The 19,251-nt window shown below is 42.1% G+C and overlaps 1 protein-coding gene across 2 annotated transcripts in view; it reads right to left on the minus strand.

The window, feature by feature from the left end:
• Positions 1-130: 130 nt before the first annotated feature.
• camkvl (CaM kinase-like vesicle-associated, like) overlaps positions 131-19,251 on the minus strand; it is a 39,114-nt gene continuing 19,993 nt past the window's right edge. For both annotated transcript variants that reach the window (XM_023278238.3, XM_055012647.1), the window contains exons 2-11: positions 11,848-11,954; positions 10,486-10,617; positions 10,146-10,220; positions 9,114-9,252; positions 5,801-5,921; positions 5,036-5,111; positions 4,720-4,856; positions 4,425-4,503; positions 4,242-4,329; positions 131-2,733 (exon numbers count right to left, since the gene is read on the minus strand). In XM_023278238.3, coding sequence (XP_023134006.2) covers positions 1,258-2,733; positions 4,242-4,329; positions 4,425-4,503; positions 4,720-4,856; positions 5,036-5,111; positions 5,801-5,921; positions 9,114-9,252; positions 10,146-10,220; positions 10,486-10,617; positions 11,848-11,942 — 2,418 coding nt within the window. In that variant the 5' untranslated portion in view covers positions 11,943-11,954 and the 3' untranslated portion in view covers positions 131-1,257. The remainder of the gene's footprint in view (positions 2,734-4,241; positions 4,330-4,424; positions 4,504-4,719; positions 4,857-5,035; positions 5,112-5,800; positions 5,922-9,113; positions 9,253-10,145; positions 10,221-10,485; positions 10,618-11,847; positions 11,955-19,251) is intronic.

Here is a 19,251-nt window from a genome sequence, read left to right on the forward strand (position 1 = left end):
GCACAAGCAGTGGAAAAAAAACGCACCGTTGAAAATCGCTCATCATAAAGAGATTTAAAACACAAAACGTTTTGAAGTTTATCAGTCCACATTCAGAAATTCTTAATCAATAACACAACTCAAGATCTAGTTCTTTTTTTTTTTAATTTTTATTGAAAGACTTGCAAACAGAGCACAGTTTACATAGTGACAGAATAGTGGAGGTCTAGACTTGTTCAGGAGAAAAGCACAGTACCTGGTTTTACATACACCCAAAAGCAGAATGAAATTCAAAAGGACATTTATGATTAAAAAGGTGCAAATAGACAGGACTGTCCAATTAACAGTAAGCCTACCAAATAAATGTGCCAACAAAACTGGAGAGAAACAAAAAACAAACTTTACGAGCAAGATTGTTGGAGAACTTTGAAAAAGGAAGAAAAAAATGTATATTTGTGTTATGTTATTGCAAAGCCTTTGTACAGTATCTTGCATCTAAAGATTTTCTTTCCCCCCCAGCTCTCCGACAGATGTGGAGCAACTCACAAGACTCTTGAGTAACAATTCAAGTTTCAATACACTATACAATTAAAGAAATCTCAATTTCCAGCAGCCTGTGGAATGGGTTGATCAGTTCAGTTTCACAAAATTTCTGTACAACCGTGTAACTCCAAGCCTCATAATAGAATGAATAGCTACATAAATGAAAAGGAACTAAAAAATAACGAAATGGGATCAGCTGCTCTAAAAAAAAAAGTAAATGTCCTTTTGTATATGAGGAAGTTTATATTGTGGGAGCAAAGAATAAGGAACCTAGTGTTTTGTATGTATTTACAGTTAGTAGGGAATTCAAATCAACCCTTGCTCAGTTGTTATCTCTATTAGTTAAGAGATGTATCACACTGTTTCCTACTTGTACTTCATAATTTGTGCAGAGTGTTTGGATCCCAGTATGAGGTGGTTTTGTGGTGAACATTTAGGCACACAGTCTAGATTTGAAATATAAACAAGCCTTTGAGATCTAGCGTTCAGAGAGAGATGCAGTACTTCAGTCCCCCTAGACTCCAGTCATAAGAGTGTCTGAATGCCAGTGGGGGTAAACAGTCAACTGGTATGAACACACAGTCAAACCAGACAACACTGTATGGTTACTTTTCTTGTGAGGAGCGAGTGGATGATACTTCTGGGTGAGACAAAGTCATTAAACTCCCAAGTTTAAATGATAAATGCAGTGTTCCAGGTGTTTTTGCATCGGTGTATGCATCATGCGCACGCGATTCATAGCCCCCTACCCATCCCAGCTCTGGACGACTGGCTGGGATGAGCAGCACCCCTTTGTCCATCCATGTCTTCCTGCTCTCCCACAGCCTGGGGTGAGGTCTGTGTGGGTGGAGAGGGTGGGGGGTAGGAGGGAGGAGGGATAGTAAGGCGAGGGAGAGACGGCAGTGCAGGTCTGGGAGAGGTGGGAAGGGGCGGAGGAGTGGACGAGGTGGCGGCTGAGGGGCGTTGTGAGGGGCGTGCACGGGAGGTGGCGGGGGAGGCGTGCGTGCTCCGGGCACGTGATGGTTCAGCAGGGCAGTCACTGATTTGCTCCAGCAGCGAGGGCATGTCTCCCTCGATCTTCTCCAGCACGGCGGCCATTTGCTTTTCTATCTGCTCGATCACGCTGTCCATCTGCCAGTCGCTCGTAGTGCTGCTTCCCCCTCCTGCATGCGGCAGCCCGGTCCCGTACATCCCCATCCCTCCTCCACTCGTATACAGTGTACTATATGGACTCCCGTAGGCCCCTGCAATGCCCATCCCCACAGCCCCAACTTCTGGATTGTATGGCGTGGCATGGCGACCCAGACTAGCAGAGCTACCCACTGCATAACAACCCTGTCCTGGTGCAACACCTGCCCTGGCCAGGCTAAACTCAGCACTGTGTCTATCTGTCCTCCTGGCATCTCTATCCCTTCTACCACTGGGACTAGCATCACCCCGTAATCTAACTCCTAGTCCTACATCCACTCCAGCTCCGGGCCCCATTGCTGGACTGCCTGGTACTGCCACTGACCTCTCTGCTACTGCCTCGGGTACTTGCGTTTGACACCAACTCCCATCAGCTTCGTCCTTCTGCTCGCTTTGCGTGGCCGGTCTTTTGTGTGGTGAGGTTGAGGCGACAGCAGGTGCTGTAGGTGGAGGACCATGAAGTGTTGCAGCCATTTTACGCTTGCTGCTGGGATCGGGGGAGGCCATTGTGTGTTTTTTATCAAGATTAGTGCCCGATGAACTGTCAAACAGCTTTGAGGTTTCAGGGGTCTGTTTGGTTTCTGGAACAACTTTATTCTGACCTAAATTGGCAGCCATTTTCCTAGTTCCATCCCCTGCTCCCTTTCTTGCACTAACCTTGTCCTCCAGTACAACTTTGGGGGCTGCATTTGATTGCCCGAGAAAGTCCTGAATATCTAAGGGGGAAACTCCTACAGATGGGCCAATAGATGACTGTACCTCACCCTGTTTTTCTCCTACCTTAGTTGTCCCCTCATCCTGGTCCACACCTGCTGGCGTATTCTCAACAGTAACCTCTAAAGACACACTACTTGACGTCACCGCTCCATCACTTGTCCCTTTATCTCCCTCATCACTTGTCCCTTGGGAAACACCCCCTTCACCATCTCCTGCCTCCTCACCACCCTGAACCTCAGCTGAACTGTCAATCAGTGCCTCTGAGTTCTTCAGTCGCTGCATGAAGGTGGTGACACGGATTGCTTTCTGCAAAACATACAGACAAAGAAAAGCAAGAGAGGGATGGCAGAGGTACAGCGAATTAGATTTGCTGTCAGAGGCACGATTCACAAACACCAATACTGACTTGTTTCCCTGCTAAAAAAAAAACTTTGACACCGTAGTTGGTTATGGAAAAGCTTCAAAGACAAGCTTTTGACAAAAAGCCTGCCAAGGCAACATGATTTGGCATCATCATCCTAAGCGCTGAGATGTGATTTGTGTGAAGTGAAGAAAGATTAATGCCAGTTGTTTACTTCCAGGAGGCTATGGCATATAGTACCCTGGTTTAAATCAATCTCAAGACTCATTCTCCCCAAGAATCTCCTTAACTGCTTGTTGACTGGAAAAGGTAAGTGAACAGATGTAATAATCTCCTTCTTCAAACATTCATTCATCCAATTCCTTTTGATCTACAAACACTGAAGGAGTTGAGGAAAATGTGTGAGCTTAGTAGTTGCTTCTAAGCCAGGGCATTGAATTCCCTTGAATTCTCTGCAAGTGAAAAGCCATTTGGACACAGAAATGTCACTGAATACAACATGGCTTACGTGAGCAGGTGTATAGCTTCAAGTATGACTTGGATGTAACAACAGTGGTGGGGCGATGAGCCAGGATTCACGTAAGAGGAATGTCAGAGGGCCTTAGAGTTCAAATCACTGCAGTTCAACAGTCCACAGTGGCCTACAACTCTCATATCCTTTCCATTTCTGCCTCTCCTTATCAACACTAAATAAGATCAACCAAAAGTAATGAACAAACTTTCTTCCCTGTTTGCTGATCAATATCTTGCTTTTTTACCCATCTAGTTCTACAAACTAGTGCAGATGAGGAGGAGGAAAGGAGCAGAGCAGGCCACTTTGAACATTTGGGTCTATATCCAATGAAGAAAAGTGGGGCAGAGTGGATGGATCTCTTCTGGGACAGGCAGAGTGACAGTGGGCAGGAACAGAGCTTGAGAAGAGCTTCAGCAGAACTGACATGATCAATACATCTCCCGACTGAATTAGGCTTAACTTGTTTCAGAATTGTTTGATTACTGTGGACAATTTCACCTTCAAAAATCCTCCTTATCATTTCAGAGGTTGTTCAGCCATCAGAAAGATGCTGTGTTATTGAGTCATGCCAGACTAGATGTGAGTTTCTCCTCATGCTCTGTCCTTCCACTCTCCCTCATAATGAAAAACAAATACCTTCAACTCCTGGGAACCACATGAGGAAAGAAAGAAGAAGGTTATAACTATTACTTATGCTGTTAGGTCACTGCTGCCATCTTCTTCCGGCTTTGTCTTCAGCATTCACACCTCTGGATCTCATTACGAATGTCACATTTATACATTTAAAGCATACCTCTGCAGAGTTGTGCAGTGAGCTACAAAGACATTAAGGCCCTGCCCTTCATCCTGTTTCTCCTCCATTTCCTCTGCTGCTCACTCAGTTATACTATTACCAACTTCATTTACAGCTACAGGAAGAGAGTAGAAGCAAATTCATACCCTCCATTTGGCCTTTGCGAAATTCTTCTCAAACTGGGCACACACACCATCCTTCAGGTTCTTCTCTGATGCACCGTTGCCTGCAATCCTGACACAGATGACAGACAGCATACATGTGAATGCAAACCCTTGCGGATACATGCAAAAATGTTTGTATCTTTGTAAACACATGCACACAATTACCATTCATGCCAAAGAGCATCTTGTGCTGTGATTCTCAGCATCTGGTCCACTTCCATAAGCCGACAGACAAGCTCTTTAGCTGAAAGAATGATAAGAAAATAGAGCAGAGAAAGTGAAATTTGACAATCTGAAATCATGGATATCTATTAATGTGATGAGTCAGACATATGAGGCCAATTCCGATAAAGATGACAACAAATATTTTACTACTGACTCTGTTGACATAAGGTTACTAATGGGTATAGATGGAAACTGAACTAAATGTTTAATGCCATCATGTGGTGAACTCATGTACCTGCAGGTGAAATGTCATCCCAGTAGGGCGAATCAAACTCAAAGTCGCCAGCAACAATGCGACAGAAGATAATGCGATTATGCAGATCTGTGTTCTCCTCCTCTGTTTCATCATAAAAAGGAGGGTTACCTGATAAGCTGCAAAATAGAAAAAAATATACAAGGAGACAGAAGAAGGGTTATTACTTTTGAAATCATGCAAACAACTTCAGGATATATCCTTTAAAAAAAATCAAGCAAAGCATTTTTGCATGCAGTTCAGTGTTGTCTTGTGAGGTTTATATTATTGCTTTTGTAAATGAGTCACGGACACTCACAGTATGAACATGATGACACCCACAGCCCAGCAGTCCACAGGACGGCCATACCGGTGACGAGCCACCACTTCAGGAGCTGAGAAACAGCAAAGGATGGAGTAGATACAGAGAATGTATGAGAGACAGAGAGATATAAATGTGCCGGGTTGTCATTTATAACCCATCACACCACATTCATAATTACAAACTGCACAGACAACCTCCTTTCCAAGACAAGCCCCCCTTTTTCAGTCTCTTTTTCCTCATCTCTTTTCCATCAGGGCCTTCATCCCCTTTCCTTATTTATTAGTTTAATTACTCAACTCAGCGTTATGAATAACTGTCCTGGCCTTTCACCAGAGAGAAACGGGCCAAAGCACAGCTCTGCACTTGAAGTTGCCCCCGCATGAACCTCTGAGACACAGAGAGGAGTGAGAGAGTACACAGAAGACGAGTGGAGATGAAAAGAGAGGAGTGGCTGGAGGAGGGCAGGAGATGCACGCTTTCAGTTCTATTTCTGTGGTTTTCTGGGTTTCAGGTTCTCTTATTTTAACCAGAAGAGTTTATCCCTTCATCATCATCATCATCATCATCATCATCATCGAAAGCACAAGAAAGTAGAGAGTTCAAAAAGGTAAAGTATGCCCCCAGGACCATATTCACAGCAGAAAGTAAAGCTAATGGAAAAATGTATTTAAAAAAAGGTGAGAGGCAGAGAGAAAAAGAAAAGTAAAGTTGAATATATGAAAAAAAACATCACACAGAGGTAAAGAGAGAGAAACCTACCCAGATATTCTGGAGTTCCACATGGCTCTGTGATGGGTCCATTTTCAAATCTGGACAGGTAGAAATCTCGTAGAACTACTTTGTTATGGTTGTTTTCTGTGTAGTACATCAGGTTTTCCAGCTGAACAAAATAAGGCACGGAATAAGCTTTTGCACACAAATTCACATAAACCAAAGTCCTGAGGGGACTCAATAGCTTCTGTGCTACAAACATCTGATAGTGGGCATTTCCATAGCTAATCAGATCAACACCAAGTGCACATCATTTGGATAATCACTCTATTACAACATACTGTAACTCCACAGTATAGCTAAACACTACCTTTTCTGTTACTGCATTTGACAAAAACAGAAAGAAATGCATAGTTGAAGGGCAATGTCTCATTTTCAGAGTCATTGCAGAGTTTTCTCTTTGCATAAAGAGGATAAACTTCATGCCATGAAACTGTTAAATGTTTAGATTTACGGTGATGATTAGTCCTGATGGTTGTTTGTTAACCCTCGTGATCTGATGTCCACCAGGTTTACTGTTACACTCTCACCAGTGTACTTTAGTTTTGTGATCATGTGTACATTTTAGGATACATTTTTACAGAGTGCTGAGTGAAAAAGTAAGTATGGAAATTGTTGACTTTTTGACATATTTGGATAAGCAAACATTTGAAATGGAAATGGTGCCAACAGATAAAGGGTAATATAGTCACGAAAAACACGCATAAAGTTGACATTTTGCGATCATTTTCATAAATTAAAAAATAGATGAGTCACATGGAAAAGTAAGTATACTCCTACATACATGGAAGCTGTCTTAATTAAACCTCTGACATGCAGGATCTGGTGTTTTCGTTGCTGTTGAAGTGTGTGGCGTCATCATGCCAAGATCCAAAGAGCTCTCTAAGTCGTTCAAAAAAAATGGTTTTGGATGCCTATGAGTCTGGCAAGACATTTAAAAAGTTCTCTGAATTATCTGCAGCAAATCATTCCACTTGTAGAAAACCATCTGCAAGAGGTTTAGATTGCAATGAATTTATGCAGGCCTGGTCACCCTAGCAAGCCCATGAGCAAACCATGTGATGCAAAAAGAAGTCTAAAATAAACCCAAGTTTCATCACAGGATCTTTAGGTAATTTTGCAGCTGCTGGTGTCAAAGTGCATGTGTGTACTGTCAGAACAACATCGCACATATTTGACCTGCATGCCAGGAAAAATCTGTCCAAAAAGAACATGAGGGCAAAACTACAGTTTGCAAATGATCATACAGGCATAGATCAGGACTTTTGGAGTAATGTGCTCTGGACAAATGACTCAGTGACACAGTTGTTTGGCCACAGTAACAGCAGACATGTTGCATAGTGCAGACCAAAGGCAACTTTGACAGTGGTGGAAATGTTGTAGTTTGGGTTTGCTTCACTGCCTTAGGGGTTTGGCAGTTTGCAGTCATCAATTCAGCTCTGAATTCTACAATTCCACAATTTCATTTAGAAGACACTTTTATCCAAAGCGACATACATCTGAGAGTAGATACAACACAAGCAAGGATCTAGTCAGGAGAAAACAACCTGGATAAGTGCCACAAAACAAGTCCGAGAGTCATAATAGGACTGTGGTGTCTACAGGCAGTAGATGTAATAGGATTTTTTTTTTTTTTGCAGTCTGTCAAGTGCAAAGGTGTTCAGTGAAGAACACATATCAGAGCTTGAAGATAATGTGAGGCTATCTACCTGAAAACTGAAGTTGTACCTATCAACAGGACAATGACTCTTTACAGACACTTTTGACACCTTTTACTTGTGCAATACAGGCCACTTGGCCAAATAGACACTACCTCACAGCACAGTTTCATTTATGTCCCGGTCAACTGCATTTTGCACACATGTCTATTTATCTGTTTACCACTGGTAAACACTTGTGTATATTGTTTTTATAGTGCTTTATAATTTCCCTTATTTTTCCTTATTTATTGTTATTGCTTACAACCAGGTCTCCAGTACTAATTTCGTTCCATCTCATGTGAATATGTGTGCTGGTATGACAATGAAGAACCTTGAATAACTGAATCCTAATCACACTGACAAATTCACCAAAAAATGGCCATGATAGCTGTGGAATGGCCCAGTCAAACCTCAGATCTTAATTTCACAGAAATGTGAGGGAATTTGAAATGGGCAGTACATGCAAAACAAAAAACAACCCTCAGTCATCTTGCAACTGAAGGATTTTTGCATTGAAGATTGTTAAAAAAGCAAACTAATAACTTGACACATAATACTAGCTTCTGAGGCCGAGGATGTATTTCTTTTCACACCAAAAGAATAGTACACAAATGATTAACTAAAGCAAAATGTTAGATTACCTTTATCTGAAGGCAGTCCATGAAAATGAACAGTGTTTGCATGTCCAAATATGTCAACAACTCCCCAGGGAAGTCCCTACTTTTTTCACATGCCTTACATCCATTTACACATTTATGCGTTTCATATTGAATTTGCAAAATGAGGTTAAAGTTAGCAGTCAATTTGCTGTACTGAGTTGCAGCTTTGTGTTGAGCTTTTGTCACACGAATGAGGTCAAATTAATTCACAATCTTGGTTTCACATGTCAGGCATTTTTAAATCAAGATGATATCAAATCCAGTGCCAACTTACAGCAGTAACACACAAAAACCCATTCAAACTGTAATGGATTGTCAGATTTAACACTGCAGCGTGACTATTGTGATATGCTACAAATAATCACATACCGGTATTGTTTTCGGACAAAGAGGGATAAAAGGAATTTTCTACACTCTTCTGGATATGTAATTTTGATTAAGTTCCATAGGCTTACAGGATAGTCCAAACCATATAGACTCAAATAGAATTCAGTCTTGTACCAGTAGGGGGAGTGTGAACCCTACTACATGCTGCTGTTCCCTCTTAATGGCCTGATAATGAGGGCTAAAGATATGAATCCATCTGCATGTGTGTGTGTGTATGTGTGTGCATGTGTACTTATCACTAGAGATTGCGTTAAGCTATAAAGATGGTGTTTACTCCCATGATAAAAATGTCATCAAATGTTCAGTCATTAACTGAGATGGCAGAGCAATGCTTTTATGCGTCTCCACAGACATTCAGTTGACTACTGAATATTGCTTGCTGGGGTGTGAAGGCGAAAAGAGTCCACTCACTCTGTAAAGTTTTCTGTTTTCCTACCGTATTTTTTAGAAGAAGTCATCAATCTATTTATATCTTTTTATACTGTAATGGCACTAAGCACACACAAATACACAGACCAGTAATGTGGAACAGGCGGGAAGACAGTGAGTGAGTACCTTCAGGTTCCTGTGAACTATGTTGAGGGAGTGCAAGTACGCCACAGCTTCAAGGACTTGTCTGATGACGTTGGAAGCATCTCTCTCCGTATAATTCCCCTGGTCCAGAATCCAGTCGAATACATCTCCTCCTGTGGCGCTACACGCACACCGACGGAAACATCAGTACACACATTGCCAAATTTGCTAGTCCTCAACACTGTAAATCACTTTAAGCTTTTTGGTAATTCAGTTATCGTGTCCATTAGTAAGGCTAAGTGCTTAGCTACTGCTGGCCTAAAGCTGGCAATGCTGAGCAACTAAAACTTACTGTATCAGGTCATTACTCTGAAAGACTTGGTTTCCTGTGGAGATAAATGATGGAAGTGATTATCACATATTGCCCTCAGTAGTATTGAGGGCAATAGTGTGAGCTATACATAAAGAGGCCCATGCACACGGAGATGACTGCACCCACTCTGAGTGCAGCTTGTCTCTCTGTAAGTCAATAACGCAACAGGAATACTTTGTTCACTAAGCGTCAGCCAGCGTTATTGCTTTCAAATGAATGTGGAAACGTTGAAATGCAAAAGTCACAAGTGATGCAGACCGGGTGGGTTCTTGTGTATCGATCCGAAGCTCTCCGTAGAGACTCTCGCGTAGCAAAGCAGTGCTTCAGGAGCACCGAGTAATGTTGAGTGTTACTAAGAGCAAATATCTCATCAAATCTAACACCTTCCCCTGTTGCTGAGGGGAGCAACAGAGCACACAGTAATAAGTGGAGAGACTCAGCCCCTACCCTCAAGCTGATGGAGATGTGTGTGTGTGTTTTTAGTACATGAAAGCACAAATAGGACACACACACACACACACACACACACACACACACACACACACACACACACACACACACACACACACACACACACACACACACACACACACACACACACACACACACACACACACACACACACACACACACACACACACACAAAAATACACATAGTCAAGAATGCTTACACAAGAAAGCAAAGTAAAAGAAATACTCACAGTTCCTGGATGATGAAGTATTCTTTCCGCGTCTCAAATGTATCTATCAGCTGAAGGATGTTTGGGTGGTTGACCCTGGAACAACAACAAAAAGTCCCACACTGTAGGGTGTCACACACAAGTTAAGGGTGCTGAATATCCTCTGTTCTGGCTCCAAAATCACATATTCAATCAAAATCTTAAAGGCAGTGCAGAGCAGAAGATAAAAACACTTTATTAACCAGCATGCTTTGTGAGTTATTTGAAATTTCCAATAACCAAACACTCTCTCATTCTCCTTCTCTATGCCTTTCTCCATTGCTCAGGCATACATCCATCTGTTCACAGACTGATTGCGTACAGTTTCAGGATCATGATTTCGTTCTTGGCAGCCTTGCGGACTTTTCTGCCGTCTTTCTTGAGGAATTTCTTGCAGACAAACACCTTGTCTGTTTGTCTGTCCTTAGCCAGGCACAGCTCGCAGAACTCCTTCCTACGCAGTTAGAAAAAAACAAAGAAAGAGACAGAAAGACAGACAAACTGAGAGAGGCAGAACATTTAAATACAATGCCAGAAGAAGGATGAAAGATGTGGCCAGAGTGAGAGCACGTAAAAAAGTCTTTCGCTGTTGTTCATCACATCTGAGAATTAAGACCAAAAGAGGCAAAAGACAAAAGCACAATATTCAAATTAGGGAGACAAAGTACACTGGCTGTTTTGGTGAAATACAGTGAAAGAATTTAATTGGGAGACGAGTCGTAGGATAGAATAAAAGGGTTGTAAATAACAAGTCTGAACTGGGTCTATTGCTGCCATCAGCTGGGCATAGTCTGGTTCTGAGCCTTTGGGGCTTACAGTACTTCAGCCAAATGGATTCTAAAAAGTGGTGTGATGCAAAATGAAACTGCAATATACTGATATACTGAATCTTTAAAACCCAATTGATACTATCACAGTAAATTTTCCTTCCTATCTTGCTTTATCCCACATCATGTGGTTGATTAACCTCATGTAAAGATGTATTCGGAACAGAAAAAGAAACACCTTTGCTTGTCTTGTTCTAATAAATTGTCACAAAGACAAGCAAATGCTTGAACTTCTTTCTGACTTAATGTCTTTTTAAGTGTGTGTGTGTGTGTGTGTGTGTGTGTTATATAAAAGATGAGCAGAAATCTCTGAGGCCAGATGCTGATGTTGCCATATGGCCTCTCACACTGATTGGTATTTGTGTGTGTGTGTGTGTGTGGTTTGTGTGTCCATATGTGTGTGTTTTTAGTGTGTCAAGGAGAAGAAGAAAATGGATCGCTTTCAGCCAGTTAAGCAGCGGGGTGATTTTCACAGATCTTTGAAAATCTGTCCAAGTATATTTCTTTTTTCAGGCATGCCACAAAACATTTAGACAGAATAAATTATAGACTTTGAACAATGTGAGTGTTTAATGAACTGTCATGATCAAAAATGTTCTGACAATCGGTTGGATGAAACTGAGAAAATGTGTGTCTAGTCTGTTCCACACTAGCCTCATGCTATTACCTTCTGTCATTCCCTCAGTGAGAACGTTTGAAATGCCAAAGCAAATCTGCAGCAAAAACACTCAATTTGAAATAATTCATGAAGGGAATAAAAACTATTTGGGATTACTGAAATGGGCCCATAAATTCCACATGGGGAGAGGAAGGAATAAGGCAGCAGAAATCCAGCCATAAAGCTTGATGGGACTTACGCTCGGAGGACTTGTCCAATCTCATATTTGTCTGTGACATCAGATATGCTATCGTAAGTCCGCCCATCTCGCAGGGCAAGGCACCCAAATGGCATGACGGCATTCACCTAACGAATAAAGAGAAAGACATTTCAATCATTGCATTGCAGTGTAAAAATAAAATATAAATGATTTTGATGACATCTTTAGGTAACAGACAGATAAAGGGGATTGAATGGGAGCATGGGCTCGCATGTTAAAGAGGAATAGTTAGTGATGAAATGTTATGAAAGCCTCCAGGGGTTCACTCAGGAGCGATATTACTATTACTCTCGACAATATATATTCTAAGTTGGAGAACCGCATAAACAGCCGAGTCAATTTCTGAACGAATCTGGATACTAACGCTTCTGGCAGCCTGGTTGCGTGCCAGCCTTGTCAACAGATACTAAGCTACCCAGTAAGCTTCTCTCTACTCTGCTAAAGTCTACAGATTCTGTGCAACGTCTGTCAAGTTCAAGTCAAATTTTGTTTATAAAGGGCAGCGTCCCTGCATCCCTAAAGCAGCTGGCTTCTTTCGCAATCACTGCAGTCCCGAATAACATTGACAACACTTAATGACATGGTTTTTTTATTTATTTTTTTTTTTGTTGACAGCCCTTATGTGTGTGTGTTAGTTTTGATTTGTCTTCTGATCTAGATCAGTAGTTCGTGACCTTTTTCAACTTGATGTCACTCACTTTAAATTTCTCATTTCACCTCACAGTAACTCCCACTCATAGCACTGCATGTACTGTACATATACTGTATGTAATCATTGGAATGGGGGATGTTTTTCCTTATATGTATGTATTTCACAATCACATTCTTCCTATCATGTCCGCCCAAAAATAGTGTGTGACCCCCACAGGAGGTCCCAAACGCCCAGGTAGAAAATCAAGGTTCTAGATAGTGAATCAGCAATCAATATACCATCTCACCACAGTCCTCAGGCAATCCTCACCCACATCTTTTAAACACTCCTTCCACTGTAGGAGACAGATTCCCTGGAAGCTTCACTCATCCATCCTCAAGGTCCTTCTCCTCCACTAAATGCCCGACTTAACCACTTCCTGTTGGACATTTCATTTCTATTGCAGAGTTTATCTTCCGTCTCTGCGGGGCTTAGGGCCACATCAAGAGAAGTCGGTACAAAGTCAAGAAATTACGCGATGGAGGGAATGGGACATTTGAGAGGAAACTCTGATTAATGCGAGCGATTCTAGAGAGAGAGCGAGTTGTGTTGTGAAGACGTGGTTGTGCTGTGTGTAAGCGAGGCAGAAAGGAGCTGAGAAAAATAGAGATGATGAAATGAGGACTAAAAACAGAAAGACAAGAGAAATCCTCAGAGGTGAAGATATGTTGCGAGTGCTAATTTAGGATTAAGGAATGTATCAGCGGTGCAAAATCCTCGTTTTGTGTGTGAAAGTGTGAGTGTAGCATCGCCGCTGTAGATGATAGGGCCAGAGGTGCTTCTGGCCGATGGTGGAGGAGGGGCTGCAGAGTACTGTGTAATCCCAGTGCTGGCCCTAATCTCTAATCTGTACCCCTAATCCAGAGTGCATGGATACACTGTGTGTGTGATGGTGTGTGCGTGTGTGCATGCATATATGAGTGTGCATCTGAGCAGATGCAAAGGTTGATGTCACATGTGCAGATATGAGCAGAAGGGTGTGTGTACATGTGTGTCCATATGCACGTACTTGTGTGAGTGCAAATGCCCCCATGAGGATAGTGTGGCTATTGGAATGTAGCGGTGGATTGAAAAGGCCTGGTTTTGTCAGAAAATTATGTAAGAACAACAACATTCCCACGACAAGGTCCAGGACAGTGAAGGTGAAGCTGGGCTTGATGTGATCTGAACACATCAATCCCTGTGGGAACAAAGTGTACCCACTGAAATAAAGTATCAGCTACTAAGCACAAAATGTCACTGTGTCAGTTGGGGGTCACCAAATACGCTGGCAAATAACTTCTGAGATACTAACTTTTGAGCAGAAATCTTCAAGTCGGTCCTCACTGACTTCATGCTCTTTTTAGGTTTAAAGTTATACTACCAGATTTTTAAGTGTGATGTCTTCATAACAGCAAACAAACAACATCAGGTGTTTGCTGGAGCTGCTTAAAAATCAGTTTCGACCCTCGCACTTGCATCAACTTTTTTCCAAACTTTTCCTGCTATTTCATCTACAGTCATTATATCTGTCAAATAGAAACTCCCAGGAGGCTTGAAAGGTGGATGTCTTCATAAGGAATAATAGATAACTGACTGTGTTTTAGGTGTGAAGAGCGTTAATCAGTTTGTTGCCTGTCCTTTCTTGTAGAGATACAGTTTGGCTTTTTTTCACTGCTTGTGCCAATGGAGATTGTTCCTCCAACAAAAAAAAAAAAACCTCAGATGCCATAAAAAACACATCATACCTGCAGAATACTGAGTCAGTACGGGCCTTGAAGTTGACGAAGAGTAGGAGGAGATATGGGAGGATTTGAGAAGAAAGGAGAGGAGAGGGGGAAGGAGTGGAGAAAGATGGGAGATGAGGAGAAAAGAGGTGAGAAAAGATGGGAACAGAAAGGCAAGGAGAAGAGTGCGCATGGTGACTAAGTGAAAAGGTGGATGGAGAGAATAGTGTACATGAGAACAGAACAAAGTGTAAAACACAGAACTGCAGAGGCAGATTGAGAGTACCTATCAACCTCACAGCTTCGCAACTATGTGTGACTGAATGTTTGCACAGGTGTGTGTGTGTGTACATGTGGGTGCAAGTGTGCATGTGTTAACAGGCTTTGTGTGGTAATGCATTGTGTGACTCATTGTGATGAGGGTATGAAAGGCTGTCCCCAATGTCGTAAAGCACCTGAAGGCATGCTGACAGAGCAACCTCTCTGCTACACAAATTCAACGCACACTTCTTGAATATCAGCCAGATTTTTTGCATGCACGACAATATTCGAGAAAACGGAAGAAATGTAGCGCAACGCAATGTTTTAGCCAGCACTGATCTCTCGGCAGTAGGTGTTACTTTGCACCTTCTTTGAACTGGACCATGATCTGTGTGCTTTGACATTTCAGCAGCAAGATCTATCACAGTTTTTCCGACATGATTTTAAAATTCTATACTTATGCATTCTTGTGTATGTGTTTTCCACTTGTTTGTTTTAAAGCTGCAGCTGACAACTTTTCACATGTTCATATAAGATGACTGAGCATCCCTACACACAACCATGGGTATGCAGTGATACTGACCTTTTAAAGCAAATGCAAATACATTATTTTTTGAAATTATGAAGTCAGACTGCATATTGGATGACAGAAAGGTCTTGTATGATCAGCAAATGCGCTCAGCAGCACAGTAAAACTAACATTTTTAGTGTTTCAACAAGACAAACCTGTCTCCTGTCATTTACAAGTTGATCCATTGGTCCTCTTGTCATACATCATACTGTGACCAAATAGACATCAGGCTTATTTCACTCAGCTGAAATACAGGATTGTTTCAAGGATGTACTACATGTGAGGAGGGTTTGGGACTACAGGGTTAACTACAGACCAAATATTAATTTCTCCCATCTAATGTCATCCCATCATGATCAATATGTGTGATGGGCGTCTAACTTCAGTGTGTGCATATGAGTGTGCAGGTACTACATGTTTATTCACTGTGGAAATCATAAGATCCTATAAAGTATCAATGCCTCGATGTTCTAAATAAAATTTTGCTCACATTGCAACTGATTGTAAAAAGAGGTCATAATGACTGACATAATGAGACAAAGCTGAAATAAAAAGCGGGATTATATGGATATTCATTCAATTACATTTGCCTTTTACATTTTAAATCAAAGTCTGTTTTGTATAAGGATGTAGAAATGCAATATGAAGAACAATTAAAATGATATGCCTTGCTGCACATTCTGCCTCAGCCTTTGAAAGGCACACCCATTAACACACACAGCCACACACAAACTCAGGTGTGAAAGCGCACCGAGCTATCTGAGACATCACACTTTATCTTCAGCACCTTAATTCAAATTGCTTGTGCATGTTTCTGCATCTGTGGGTGTCTGTGTGCTTGTTCACAAGTGTTGTGCTTAGGCTGCAGCAAAAGCTCAAAAATGAATCAAATGGAATATCTTTTTATCAGCTCAGAGGGGAAGTGTTTCAGAGGCTCTTGGCGTCAAGGTTATTCTAAGAAAATCTGCTATTTACTGGCACTCATCTCTTTAGCCAGCCTATCCTATTAAGCGCGCGCTCAGTCCAACTCTTGGAGAAAAAAAAAGGAAAGAAAAAATAACCTTCCTTTCTTATCTGTATATCTGCATTTTGCAGCTCATGGCTAAACGCAAACAGAGTGACATATCGACGAAAAGCAGCGTCTTACAGCAGGTCTATGTGGTGTATGACAAGCTGCTGCAACTAGTTTGGTTTTGATGTGCCTCCATTTCAGAAAGCTGCGAATAATTGCAAATGTATGCTATGTAAATATTTCACCCGCTGCTGTGTGAAGCTGCTTTTTGCGGAGTCTTTTTGTGTTGTCAGTCAAGTGGTTAGTTGTGTCAGTGTGTCCTTGTCACTTTCAGACAGATGCTGCGCAGCGAAGCTTCTAAATCAACAGCGGCATCATTATCAGCATCGCCACAATCCTGATATCCGCACACACGTGATGAAGTCACTGCTGCTCCTGTTTTGTCAGGAGGTGACACTAGATAACAAACAACACCAAAAGGTGTGTGTGTGAGTGTGTGTTTAGAAGGTATATTAACAAGTATGTCAATGTTTGCCTGAGGAGAAGAGTGAGGCGGTTGACTTCATGTAACATCTGTGTGTGTGAACAAGAGATGGCATGTCAGCCTCTATATGAGCATTAACCACCTGAGTTGCACACACACACACACACACACACACGCACGCACAGAGATACACGGTTCAGTGCACTTCACGACAACTGTCCTTACGTGGAAAGGAAGCACACTGCATGTATACGTCCCTCATTAGTGTCTGACATGCCTATATCACAGCAGCAGACACAGGTGTGTCCTTCTGCAGGAACAAATCCCTTAACCAGACACCAGGATTATTTCATTTGAAAGCACCTTTGTCCTTCCCTGCCTCTCCTGCTTTCTTGTCTCGCTCGTGCTCCTCTCCTTGGCCCTGCGTTGCTTTCATCTCACCATTTCGCTCTTACCCATCCCTGACTTTGCAGACCTCTGGATCGAAAGGTTTAATCATAGCAACTCCTGACCGAGGGAAAGGAGAAGAACATCAGGGGTTACTATTGATGTGGCAACCCCTGATGTTTTAACTGTTACACTAATGGGAATAGAGGAAGAGCGTGGATTCGTATGCCATTCCTATGCTTTGCAGCCACTAATCCAACCATATTGGCGTGTTTGTACAATTAAATCAGGGACACTCGCACATGCACACGATGCTATATTACAGAAGGAAATTTTCTGTGTCCCAAAAGCCCTCAAATGGGTAATTACCCACCATTACCATCAAGCTTCACACTTTTAATGAGATTAGCAATGATTATGCTCTCACCTTGATTTTCATTTGTGTATTTCTTCTGCGCAAATCAGTGGGTGCCTCTTCATCTGTATATAACAAGACATGACAGTTGCAGTCTGTTCTTTATTGATCAGTCAAGACCTCCCGTGATTTACTTAAGGCACAGAAAAAAAACACCTGACGAAAAAGGATTTGTTTACCGAACATCTGGAGAGCTTATGGCTTACAATCATTCAGAGGAAATTTTCATTCAGCGTTGTGTAAGAATTGCACAGGGTGTAATTAGGAAACAATAACACAATGAATATCTCAGACAGAGCTGAGAGCACTTTCATATCGTCATTAATATCATTTTGCCCTACAAAACATATTCCCAGTAAGAATATAATGGCATTAAAACAGAAATCAGTGCACCGGTTCCTACTGAACTCATTGCCTGAGTAGACGAATGCTCCACATTGAACGCAGCAGCCCAGGGTTAGTCCCAGACCTTATCAGGATGCTGCAACATGAAAGTGGGACAAATAAGAGAGTTGTGAGGACATGGCAGAGTACACGGGAGAGAAGAAATGAGAGAGATGAAAAGGAGACGCAAATGAAGGGCCAATTATCAGAATTACTGCACGTGATAAAATCAAGTGTAGTACAGGACACAAGAGTGAGAGAGAGGGTGAATGGAATATCATTGTAAATCCACCAATACGCTCACACACACACACACACACACACACACACACACACACACACACACACACACACACACACACACACACACACACACACACACACACACACACACACACACACACACACACACACACACACACAACAAGTATTAAGAGTTATGCATGTCCGGATGCCATATAATGCCTAGTGTGTGTGTGTGTGTGTGTGTGTGTGTGTGTGTGTGTGTGTGCGTACATGAAGTGCATATGGCATCAATACCCATCCTATTTGTTTCTTCCACTGACTTCACAGCATGGGGTCTTCTTCCAGCTTGTTATAAACACTAATTCCCTTATTGCTCACAGAGTGGCTCTTATCTAAGGCTTGTGCATGCGTGTGTGTGATGTGTTTGTATGTGTAAGTGAGAGAGACATTTAGTGTGTTCGTGTGTGCGACTGCAAGGCATACACAAGGCCAGAAACAGGCTTAATAAGGAAACGCTCTAATGAAAATTCATCACATCTGCCTGGCGAGAGAAAGCGAGAGAGAAACCCGTTTCCTAATGCAGACACATATGAAATCCATCCCGTATTTACACACACACACACACACACACACACACACACACACACACACACACAATCCAACAGCATATGAATGTATAGATACGCGCAGCATTGTCTAATTGTGAATAATGGGATTCATCTGTTTCCAAACTGACTGTCAGAAATACATCCTTCCTCACCTTTAATTCCCTCCCTCCTCCTTCCCCCCTCTCTCTGCCTGTCCACTGTTTCCTGTGCCCCTCATTAAGGGAGTGGATCTTTGCAGGTCTTGCACACAGAGTGCATCCTCAGGGAGAAGGGCCACAGAGTGCCTTTTGACAAAAGTGTGTGTGTGTGTTTGTATGTGTGTGTGTGTGTGTTTGCTTGTAGCTTCCGCAGAATGATGCAATATCTGGCTGGCAGGCTTGTTCTGTCTGACACCAGAATAGCCTGAAGCAGGACCCGAGGCATACAGATGTACAAACACTGCATGTATATGACACAGGATGATGGATGGCGATCACTTTTTGTGATTATGTGTGCATCTGTGCAAGTAACTTTCCATCTAAATCGGAGGCTGCGGATGAGTCGGAAACACACCTCGACATACAAAATCACACAGACTGAGGCGAGGAGCAACACTTCCTCTGGAGTGGAACATAAAAA

Source organism: Amphiprion ocellaris, chromosome 8 (assembly GCF_022539595.1).
Source record: "Amphiprion ocellaris isolate individual 3 ecotype Okinawa chromosome 8, ASM2253959v1, whole genome shotgun sequence".
NCBI classification, from domain to species: domain Eukaryota; kingdom Metazoa; phylum Chordata; class Actinopteri; family Pomacentridae; genus Amphiprion; species Amphiprion ocellaris.